This window comes from Balaenoptera musculus, chromosome 6 (genome assembly GCF_009873245.2).
Source record: "Balaenoptera musculus isolate JJ_BM4_2016_0621 chromosome 6, mBalMus1.pri.v3, whole genome shotgun sequence".
NCBI lineage: Eukaryota > Metazoa > Chordata > Mammalia > Artiodactyla > Balaenopteridae > Balaenoptera > Balaenoptera musculus.
Window position 1 is genome coordinate 67,164,585 of NC_045790.1, and position 12,513 is coordinate 67,177,097.

A 12,513-nucleotide genomic window follows, 5' to 3' on the forward strand; every position below is an offset into this window, starting at 1 on the left:
TACCATTTTAATTCCCTTGTTCTTTTGCTGTGTATTTTTTGAGCTATTTTCTTAGTGGCTGCCTTTAGAATTACAAATAACATCTTAATTTATGATAATCTATTTCATATTAATATGAACTTGAGTAGTATACAAACTTTGCTCCCATATAGCTCCATTCCCTTCTCCTTCCTTTGTGCTATTGTCATACCAGTTACATTTTTAATCATTATAAGCCTATCAACGTAGTTTTATAATTATCTCTTTATATAGTTTCATTTTTGTGGCAATAACTGTGTGATTCTCTGACGCCAACTTTGTGTCCTATAATTCATTTCAGTTCTGATACTAACTACTTGGAATTAAAGCAGATTCTACAATTTCATGGCTCAGTCTCACAAGACAGTCCTGGCTTTACATGCCAGTCTCAATTCCCCAGACCTCAGATTTCCTACTCTTCTCTCTGACTTCACTACAAATTCAGGGATTCCCACAACCCCCCTCCACCGCCAACTTCAGGTTCAGTATTTGCTAGAACGACTCACAGAACTCAGGAAAATGTTATGCTTAACAATTACCAGTTTACCATAAAGGATACAACTCAGGAACAGCCAAATGAAAGAGGTGCATAGCACAAGGGTATGGGGGGTTATAGTGGTGCAGAGCTTCTAATCCCTTTCTGGGTGCACCACCTTCCCACCATATGGACATGTTCACTAACCCAGAAGCTCCATAACCATGTTGTTCAAGAGTTTTATTGAGTTTCATTACCTGGATATGATTGATTAAATTATTGGCTGTTGGTGAGTGAGGTCAATCTGCAGCCTCTCTCTACTCCTTGAGGGCAGGGGGTGAGGCTGAAAGTTCCAACCCCTTAATCATGTGGTTTGTTCTTCTGGCAATCAGTCTCTATTCTGAAGCTGTATAGGGGCCCTGCCAAGAGTCATCTTATTAGCATAAAATCAGGTATCTGCAAAAGGGGCTTAGTGTGAATAACAAAAGACACTTCTGTCACTCAGGAAATTCTAAGGTTTTTAAGACCTCTGAGTCAGGAACTGGGGACAAAGACCAAGTATATATTTTTTATTATACCACAACAGTTGTCTTTTATATCAGATAGGAGAAAAGAAGAGTTACAAACAACAGATACATTTTTACTATCTCTTATTTACATATGTAGTTACCTTTACTGGTGCTCTTTATTTCTTTGTGTAGATTCAAGTTACTGTCTAGTGTCCTTTTATTTCATTCTGAAAGACTTGCATTAGTATTTCTTGTAGGGCAGGTCTGCTAATGATGAATTCTACCAATATTTGTTTATCTGGGAATGTGTTAAGTTTTTCTTTGTTTCGGAGGGATAGTTTTGCTGGGTATAGAATTCTTGGTTTTCTTTCAGTACTTTGAATATAACATCCCACTGCCTTCTGACCTCCATGGTTTTTGATGAGGAATCAGCTGTTAATCTTATTGAGGATCCCTTGTACATGATGAGTTACTTTTTTCTTGCTTTCAAAATTCTCTCCTTTTCTTTCAGCAGTAAACTATGAAATTTCTAGATGTGAGTCACCTTTGGTTTATCCTGCTTGGAATTAATGGAGCTTCTTGGATGTGTAGATTAATGTTTTTCATCACAATTGGGAAGCTTAGGGTCATTATTCTTCAGATATTCTTCCTGCTTCTTTCTTTTTCTTCTCTCCTTCTGAGACTCCTATTACACATATTTTGATATATTTAATGGTGTCCTACATTCTATTTCTTTTTCTTTTTCTTTTTTTCTGTTCCTCAGACTGAATACTTTCAATTGAGCTATCTTCAAGCTCACTTAATCTTTGCTTTGCATGTTCAAATCTGCCATTGAGCTCCACTAGTGAATCTTTTATTTCAGTTACTGAACTTTTCAACTGAGAATTTCTACTTGACTCTTTTTTTATAATTTCTCTCTCTATTGATATTCTCTATTCAATAAGACATTGTTCTCTTACTTTCTTTTCCTTAGACATGTTTTCCTTTAGTTCATTGAACATATTTAAAATAGCTGTCTTAAAGTCATTATTTTGTAACTATTTCTGGGCTTCCTCAGGGACATTTTTTGTTGACTGCTTTTTTTCCTGTGTATGGGTTATACTTTCTTGTTTTGTTGACTGTGTTTTAATTTTTTGTTGAAACTGTAAAGTTTAAATAGCAGGATGTGGCAACTCTGAAATCAGTTGTCCTCCTTTCACCCAGGCTTGTGTTATTTTTGTTTGCTGATGATGTTGTTGCTGTTTTTTTTTTTTAATTACTTTCCTAACTCTGTGAATTCTGTATTCTTTGTCATATGTGACTACTAAAGTCTCTGCTCAGTTAGTTAGTGGTCAGCTAATTACTGGATAAGCATTTTCTCAAATGACTATAATGTCTCCCAATCTAGTATGTCTCCCAGTCTTTGTTGAGGGTCTCTGAATGCATGTTGGTTCACACCTTCAACACTCAGCCAGGCATTGTTTTCACTTTCCACCAAGATTCTGTCCTCAAATACTCCCTGAATTGTTGAAAGCTTTGGTTAACTTCCAGTGCTAGTTTACAACTCTGTTTCAGCTTTCACTTCCTGTTTGCACAGAATGTTGTGAGAGATAAGGGCCTCCTCAGGTCTTTCTAGGGCATGCATACAGCCTTGGCCATGCACAGTCCGAACTCAAGCATGCATATGGCCTTCTAGATTCCCAGGAGCTACCAAAACTTCCTATGGGCATCGTATTCTCCAGCTTTTTCTTTTTAAATTTTTTGGTTAGCTTATTGTTTGCCACACTTATCTCACACCAGGCAGCTCTGTTGTTAAACAATTGCCACTGATTGTTTTTGGCAGCTTCCTCTAAGGAAAAGGGTCTTTTGCAGTGTGCAAGCTATGGAGTCAGGTCAAATGAAGACAAGGCTTGCAAGTAAGGTTTTCCTGGAAACTGCCAGACAGATCAGATAACGATAGTTCTCTGAGACTGAGAATGTGAAAGTTCTCTAACTTTGTGATCTCTCCCATAGCTCCTAGGCTGCTGATTTCACTATGACTGTGGGCTGTTGGTTTTCAAGGCTGCCAAGGAACTGAGGAGAGGGGAATAGGAATAGGGCATGTTCAAAACACCACAAAGCTTGTTGTTTTTACCAAGATTCGAGCATTTTTCTTGAGTAAATGCCCTCCGGCTTGTTGAAAAGCCTTTGGTTAAATTCCAGAGTTCTGAAAGAGTTAATTTTGATAATTTTTGTCAATGTTTTCATTACTTTTCTGGAGGAGAGGATTTTCAGAGTTCCTTTGCCATTCCTGTTGACAGCCAAATCTCTTCTATATCTACAGAAAAATGTTGCTAGGATTTTAATGGGACTTGCATTAAACGTATGTCAATTTGGGGAGAATTGAAATCTTTACTATGTTGAATCTTCCAAACTATGAACATGGTATGTCTCCATTTATTTAGATCTTTGATTTTTTTCCATCAACATTTTGTAGTTTTCAGCATATAAGTTCTCTATGTTTTGTTGGATTATACCCAAGTTTTTCTTTTGATTTTTCTTTTTCTCTGTTCCTTATTTTTTTAATGGTTTACTTGGGGTGTTTCTTTATAAGCAGTCATGTCATCTACAAATGGAGACAGCTTTATTTCTCCCATTCTGATTTTTATGCCCTTTATTTCCTTTCTTGCCTATTGCACTGGCTAGAAGTTCCAGCACTGTGTTGAATAAGAATGGTTAGAGTGGACATCCTTGCCTTGTTCCTGGTCTTAGGAGGAAAGCATTCATTTTTTCACTATTGAGTATAATGTTAGCTGTAAGGTTTTTTATAGATGAGGAAGTTCAGGAAGTTCTGCTCTATTCCTGTGTTTCTGAGAATATCATGAGTGAGTGTTGGATTTTGTCAGATGCTTTTTCTCCATATCTATTGATATGATCATGCACATGTTCATTTTTAGCTTGTTAAAATGATGGATTACATTTATTTTTGAATATCAGATCAACCTTGCATTTCTGAAATAAACTCTGCCTGGTTATGGTGTATAAGTTTATAACTCCTTTTCCGTATTGTTGAATTCTGTTAGCGAACATTTAAAGGATTTTTGTGTCTATCTTCAGAAGTGATATTCTGTGGTTTTCTTTTCATACTTGTCTGCTTTTGGTATCAAGATAATAAGTAGCTTTTTAAAATGAACTGGGAAGTGTTCCCTCCTATTCTCAGTTTTGGAAGAGATTGTGTAGAATTTGTGTTAATTCTTCTTTATATATTCTGAATAATTCTCAAATAACACTATCAGGGTCTGGAGATTTGTTTTTGGAATTTTGAAATTATGAATTCAATTTACTTAATAGTTACAGGGCAATTCAAATAATCTATTTCGTATTGGTTGAATTGTGGTAATTAGTGGGTTTTTTAAGGAATTGGTCCATTTTGTCTAAATTGTTAAATTTATGTGTGCATAAATTCTCTTATTATCCTTTGGATGTCAGTAGGTTCTATAGTGATACTGTTAACCCTGTTTCATTCCTGATGTTGGTAATTTGTGTCTACTTTGTCTTTTTTTTTTTTTTTGGTGGGGTATGAGGGTGGGGATCATTCTTGCTAGAGGTGTGTTAATTTTATTGTTTTTTACAAAGAACCAGCTCTTTGTTTCATTGGCTTTTCTCTGTTATTTTTCTAATTTCATTAAGGTCATTCATATTTTTATTACTTCCTTTCTTCTGCTTGATGTGGGTTTGTTTTGCTCTTTTTCCAGGTTCTGCTCAGATTATTGATTTGAGACTTTTCCTCTTTTCTTGTGTGTATGCACTTAATGCTATAAGTTTTCCTCTCATCACTGCTTTACCTGTGTCCTGCAAATTTGGATATGTTGTATTTTTATCTCTGTTCACTTTGATTTTTTTTTTTTTCCACTTTTCTTGAGATCACAATTTGTTTATCCATTCATCTGTTGATGGACGTTTAGGTTGTTTCTGGTTTAGGGCTATTACCAAAAAATGCCGTGAGTATTCTTGTACAAGTTCTTATGTAATATAACATATGCTCTCATTTCTTTTGGATAATTTCCTAGAAGTGACTATCATAGGTGTACATATAACTTTTGAAGGAATTGCCAAACTGTTTTATTAGCAATTGATTATTGCTAATTGACCAAAATGATTATTAGCAATTTTTTGTAGTTGTAATTGATAAAAGTTGACTTGTGATTACTTAGAATTATTTTAATGATTCTTCACCATAAATAATTTGAGAAACACTGCTTGGAGTAGCCCTGGAGGGGTAGATTTAGGTAGCTACAAGAACTCTCCTTACATTGTATAAGATAAAGCAGAGTGAGTACAGATGGAGGTAGGTTGATGGTTTTGAAAGGAGGAAAAGTACTCTGATCAGAGTACTCTGATTTTAACACTGCTGTTAATGAAATATGAGACAGGGTCATTAGCTGGGTGAGTAGAGAGCCTTTAGCAATATAAGATTGAGGAAGGAGGAAAAGATGTGAATTCATCTCAGAATGAGAGCATACATTTATTAGAAAAATGTAGTAGGTTTTTCTGAGAGTTCTGAGTGCCTGTTTAAGTTTTGTGGCCATAAATTTGAAGTAAGACCTGTTTTCAAGAGTTTCTCCAATTAGTTCAGTTGTTTAGATACAGATAAATAGAAAGTATATATTTAGGTTTAATAAGGACTAAGCTTTTTCCTTGCTAATGTGACATAGGAATGGTGGAGGGTCAAGAGGCTTTTGCAAGGGAGTGATTCTAGAGTTGTGGAACCTCAGCCAGTTAAGGAAAGAAATGAGGGGGATGGTGGATTGTGAAAAGGTAGTAGGGTCAGTGGATTACAGGACCCTATGCAGTCAAAGGATAGTTGCAGTAGGAAGACCATAGTAAGTAAAATGTAAGGAAAGGGGATGGTGATCAAAGAGGAGGATTGTGGAAATAGTTTTCAGAGGTGGTATGATTTTTGGTGATCTACATGATCTAGTCAGAGATATAACTATAGATATAATCTAACATAACTGTAGGAGAAGGTGGCTGAGGTGGTGTTTAGGAAAAGACAGTTGAAGAAGTCAAGGAACACAGAGGCCAAAGAGTTAGACTGGTTTTCTGTATGTATGTTGGAGTTCCATTATGGCCAGCATAATGATGGAGAGAAAGACAGTGAGTCAGGTGCTAAAGGCATCAATGAATGAAGAGGGTGAGGAAAGACTTTGAGGAGGGTAGTTAACATAGCAAAGGTAATGGGTGGTAAAGTCTGATCATATGATCTTCAAAGATCTGAAGTGAGGCTCAATTAACGGAGGAAGTAGTACAGCGGAGATTGATGAGGATACCCTCCCCACTTCTGAGTCCTGAAGTGCTCTGAAGAATTATGGCAGGAAAAGGTCACCATTTGAAAGGTCTCTAGGGAGAAGTATCTTCCAATAGCCAAGTTTTAGGTAGAACAAGAAGAGAGAACATTCAGAGAAATTGAAGATAGAGAGCAGTAATGGGGATGGTATCCTAGCGAACATGCATGATCCAGGAGGCTTGGACTTACTGTGCCTGAGCTAAACATGGGTGTGATGGAATTAGTTAGTTATGGTAGTTTCTTGGATGAAGGTGGCAAATGAGTTAAAGTTAGAACTCAGAAAATTTAGCTAGAAGGACATGGGACCATCAAGCTGCTTTTCAGTTTTTCAGGTCAACATCAGACAAAGACCTCTTGGTATAAAATTTCTTCAGCAGCCCAGTGATTTTTGGTAGCTTGGTGGTCTCTATTTTGCTGGGATTGTAGAGGTTATATTTGTTAAATTTCTTGTCCCTTTTTTATGGACTTGGACTTCCTCATGTGTTTGGTGATTCTTAATTCTCTCTCTGTCTCCCATGACATGCCAGTTTATTCTTCTAAAAGCCTTGGACTTCATGGGTTTCCTGGCTGAACACTGTGGCTTCTTGTCTGCTTCCTTCTTCTGGGCCCATTGAACATTGTTAATTTTCAGTCACACACACACACACACACACACACACACACACACAATCTTAATTTTTTCAAACATAATATTTTACCTTTCACTTCTGCATGTTTGTTATAGGAGAGGGGATTTTGGCATGTATTCAGTTCATTATCTTGATGCTGTCAAAGCTAAACTTTTAGAAAAGAAAATTGATTACAACCCAAATTTCCAACAGTAGGGAATGGGATAAAATGTGGTATATCCATATAAAAGAACATTATGCAGGTATTAAATTTTTGTTTTGCAAGGACATGGAGGTAATGAGAAACTGCTCTCAATAAATTTTTAGTGATGCCATTTGCTAAAACGTATATGCTCTATTGATGGATATAGGCTGGCATTAAAATGTAAATGTTTAAGGACCTTAAGATTTTAGGTGTTTTTTATTTGTTTTAAGTTTCTGTATTTTCTATAATGGATATGTTGTAACTATACATTTATAATGGGGAGGAAGAGGGAGTAAATTTGACTTGGAAAGAAAGGTAACTAATAAGCAAATTATGTGATATGTTAACCTTATCTCATTTAACACAAAATTCTATTTTTGCAAAAAATAAATTGGGTGTATGCATCTGTGTCTTGAAGAAAATCATAACTCTGTTTTAGGTAGACCATGTATGGTTTTGATAAAAATTCCACTGGCAAGTTGCATGATCTGGTTTTTTTTTTAATGATTTACCCTGAATATAAACATACAGATTGAGGATTAAAATCTTAAAATACTAATTTGAAGTGCTAGTAGAAAATAATTTAATTGAAAGAAAATAGTTTATTGTGGTTTTAAATTAGTAGAGTGACATAGTCTTCATCATCATTTCTATTGCTGCTTTATTGAAAGTCTGTGGTATACCATGTGACTGTTTTCAGTTTTATGATGTATAGTATGTGAAATCTTCCTATAAATATTTAGAAATCTACTGATTGGCTTTATAAATATTTTGTTTATTTAGCAAATATTTACTGAATGCTAACTATATGCTAACCACTGCTCTAGGTACTTGGAATGTATTGCTGAACAAATAAAGAGACAGGTAGTCTGGTAGGAGTAACAGTTTAATTCTAATAGGATACCTTTTAATGAGGAAAAAACCCATGTTCTTAGATTATTTGCATTTTTAAAACTGTTTTACTATAAAAGCCTAGTAAACCAGGAGAAAAAACAATCTCCAGTGCTAACCTGCTTTTGTTTTATTAGATTGAGGCACTTCAGCAGGCTTTAACAGTAAAACAAAATGAAGAGCATGATCGACAGAGGAGAATAAGTAATACCCGCAAAATGATAGAAGATTTGCAAAGTGAACTGAAGACCACAGAAAACTGTGAGAACCTTCAACCCCAAATTGATGCCATTACAAATGATCTGAGACGAGTTCAAGATGAAAAGGCATTATGTGAAGGCGAGATAATTGATAAGCATAGAGAGAGGGAAACTCTAGAGAAAGAGAAGAAGAGTAAGTTTTTTTAAACTTATAGTGAAGACATGTTTATAAAATGGAGATATGTCTCTGTTGATGGGCTTTCTTCTTCCCTGATCATGTGTCTAAGTGTTCATGTCTGCTTGTTGAGGAAGCTCAGTTCAGTTCTTCCATTTTAGTGTCTTAATTACCTATATCTATTGTGTAATGATTTGCCACGAGCAGACTGTTGTCTTATGTCAGATTATGGCAGTTGATTTAATTATCTAAAACTACTTTATTTTATTTTCTTTACAGTCACTCACTTTTCTGTTATTTCTCAGGTCAAATTTAAGCTCTTCATTCTAGCCTTCATAACCTTCCATTAGCTTTGCTCCTTGAAGCCTGTCCAATTTCATCTTTTTTTTTCTCTGCTGTAGACCATGTGGCTAGATCTATAGCATTATTCAGTTAGAGGAGATCTTACATTCTGTCTGCTCAGTATATATGACTAAGGTCAGTTATTAAAAAAATTTGTTTATATGTTTAGCAAAATGCTACATGTATGGTTTAAAAAAAATAATAACACTAGACAAGAAGGGTAGCCCAGTGCCTTTCCAACTTCCAGACCCACTGTCAAGAGTAAGCACTCTTAACTATTTCAGTAATTTTTTCTAATAGTCTTTCATATATTTTAATCATATTTTTATTTCACCATGGCTTGGTTAATCAACTTTAGATATCATCTTTTAATATTTTGTTGCTTTAGATGTGGATTTCAACTCATGATACCTCCCCTACCTATTATGGTAATTCCTCAAATGGGATTATTATATTAATATTAGTAATCATTAACATTTATTAATGTTGATTTATTACCAATAATATTCTTACTTTTTTTTGTCATTTAACATTTGTTGATAATGCTTGAATGCACATTTATAAGCTAAAAATACTGGTACTCCTAGCCTTCCTTTTTACTTTCCTCCCTTTAATTCTTTAATATATACTCTGGGTTTTATAGTTTAAAGGCTGAAAACATATTTTATTGAGAACCATAATTAAGTTTTATATGGTCTGTTTATGGGTTAATTCTAATAGCTAGAAATATTAAGTATTATTTATGTTATTACAACAATAAAACTTGTTCACAGCAGAGCCGAGTAGTGCATTATGATCTAATTTCTGTTCATTGATAATTTTTTTTTAGGATTTTAATTTACCATTTTTTAGAAACACCATTTACTTTAGCACTTCCTTAAATTGGGAAAAAAAATTATCAAGCATTCTCTTGAGTTCTGAGACCTTCCATCCTCCTCCCATCTAAACTGATTGTTCTCAAGGTCTCCTGTATGGCTGTTACCTGGGACTTGTCTCACACCTTTTCTGTGTTGGATAAAAAGCTATTCCTGAATTCTGTGTCTTCATTTTTCTTAAATTACTTCCTTGTTCTGTAAGAGTACATATTCACATAACCTCCTAAGAAGAGATATTTGGGAATTAATTTGAGTCTTTGCATCCCTGAAAAACCTTTACTTCATTATCCCCTTTTTTCGTTTTCATTTTATAAAAATCTAGCTTGAAAATAATTTTTCTTTCAGAATTCTGAAGGCCTATTGCCATTGTCTTTTGATAGAAAATCTAGTGTTTTCTCATTATTTTGTATGTGACCTATTTATTTTTGATAGTTTAAAGATCATCTTTTATCCCAGGTGTTTACAAATTTAAGAATGATTTGTCCAGGGTGGGTCTTTTTCACTGTGTTGGGTACTTGCTGAGTGGTGTTTATAACCTTTAGATCTAAGATATTCTTTTATGTTATTAATAGATTATTTCGCTAATTAAAGTTTTCAGAGGAATAATGCTTTATTTTCCAATTTTAGGTGTGGATGATCATATTGTGCGTTTTGACAATCTTATGAATCAAAAGGAAGATAAGCTGAGACAGAGATACCGTGATACATATGATGCTGTTTTATGGCTGAGAAATAACAGAGACAAATTTAAGCAAAGAGTCTGTGAACCCATAATGCTCACGGTAAGAAATTTGTTCATCTTAGTAGTATCTGTTAGTTTTATTATTGTAATCATTGTAGGTTTTGTTGTTTTAAGAATTCTTAGTCTTATTAACACCCTGCTTTTCCATTAGTAGACTTGTGACATCTGGTATGCTGCTGAATCCATACATGTGCTTTTTAAAGGGTCCTTGATAATAAACCTATGAACTTTTTCTTGATAGAAGTATGAAACTGGCAACTTATTGACCAAGAATCATGTGTAAACTTGGTTAGCTGGTTTCCTTCTGGCAATTGCTATTCTTCGGTTACAACAGGCAATATATTAAATGCTGCCAAAGGGGTAGAAAACTGCTATAAATAAATACAGTTGATATGGAACACCTGACAGGATAGACAACAAAATCATCTGCTACAAAAATAAAGCATTCTGAGGATTCTGAGAATGAAACCAACAATTTATTGACCTTATAAACATTTGATAAGTCTTATTAATGATCATGAGTCATCAAGAATAGGGCAAGCTGTATTTAGTAAATCATTTAATGAAATGTGGGTGTGGATTTACTAGGAGGATTTCCATCTAAAATATTTTAAATGGTAAGTTGGGCCATGAGAAGGAATGAAAAAGTAAAAACCACATTCTTTGCTAATGACATGTTTTATACACACGCACACGCACACATACACACACATACACACACTTAAAACTCCAAAATAATAAAAGGATTATTTTTGCTAGATGATTTTTTTTTTTTTTTTGGAAAGAATTCACTGTAGATCCTTGTAGGATTCATGAAAAGTTCTATATTCTGTAACTCCTGTTTATATTATGCTTTATTCAAAATCATTTCATATAGTTTGCGTTATATTAGCAAAATTAGTGTGCATAATACTGTATTCTCTCCTTGCTCAGGTTTGAATTAGAATATTTTTGCTTGATCAAGAAGGGAATACCTATTTTGGATGCAGACATTACTGTTTTGATTAATTCAGTAAAGAAGAAATACTGTGACCCTTAGTATTATAAATTAGAATGCAAGTGTAATTTTTCAACAGACTTTTATTAAAATGCTAACCTCAAAACAGTACTTCTAGTCTTTATTTGATTTGTCATCCTCTTGTCACTTGATTTCCTGATAGTAGCCTATCACCAAGTCAGATTACTAGCTGGCATATATTTACTTTTTGAATTACATTTGAGTCTGAGATAAAGGGAGATACTCTGTTATTTTACCCTTCCTGGAACAACCTTTTACTTTTCCGACCACCTTCTTCCAACTGTATCCTGCCCATACACTTACCTAACCCTTCAAAATCTAGTTGAAATGCGTTGTACCACCTCCATAGGCCTTTAAAATGTTGCCATAGGTCTCTATTTACTAATATAAAGGGACATTTATGATATGTTAATGACTTATAAAACAGATTACAGGATAGGATATATAGAAAGATTTCATTTTTAAAAATTGTGGGGGCTTCCCTGGTGGCACAGTGGTTGAGAATCTGCCTGCCAATGCAGGGGACACGGGTTCGAGCCCTGGTCTGGGAAGATCCCACATGCCACGGAGCAACTGGGCCCGTGAGCCACAATTACTGAGCCTGCGCGTCTGGAGCCTGTGCTCCGCAACAAGAGAGGCCGCGATGGTGAGAGGCCCGCGCACCGCGATGAAGAGTGGTCCCCACTTGCCGCAACTAGAGAAAGCCCTCGCACAGAAACGAAGACTCAACACAATCATAAATAAATAAAAGAACGTGAATTTCTAAAAAAAAAAAAAAAATTGTGAAACAGGAGTCTGCCATCAACCACCAGAACATCTTGGAAAGCTACACCTCCTATGTCTACCTGTCTATGTCTTACTACTTTGTAAAGACGTGGCTCTGAAGAACTTTGCCAGATATTCTCTTCACCAATCTCATGAGGAGAAGGAGCTCGCTAAGAAGCTGATGAAGGTTCAGAACCAACAAGGTGGCCAAATCTTCCTTCAGGATATCAGGAAACCAGACAATGAATGCAATGGAGTGTGTATTACACTTGGAAAAAATTGTAAATCAGTCACTACTGTAAATGCACAAACTGACCAATGACAAAAATGACCCCTACTTGTGTGACTTCTCTGAGACTCATTACCTAAACGAGCAGGTGAAATT

General features: G+C 35.1%; 1 protein-coding gene across 3 annotated transcripts in view; it reads left to right on the forward strand.

Annotated features, from left to right (window-relative positions):
- SMC5 (structural maintenance of chromosomes 5) overlaps positions 1–12,513 on the forward strand; it is a 104,319-nt gene that overhangs the window by 41,806 nt on the left and 50,000 nt on the right. For all 3 annotated transcript variants that reach the window (XR_005020235.1, XM_036854757.1, XM_036854758.1), the window contains exons 9-10: positions 8,149–8,404; positions 10,231–10,385. Coding sequence is in view for 2 of the 3 variants with exons in the window: in XM_036854757.1 (XP_036710652.1) it covers positions 8,149–8,404; positions 10,231–10,385 (411 nt within the window). In the remaining variant the exon portion in view is untranslated. The remainder of the gene's footprint in view (positions 1–8,148; positions 8,405–10,230; positions 10,386–12,513) is intronic.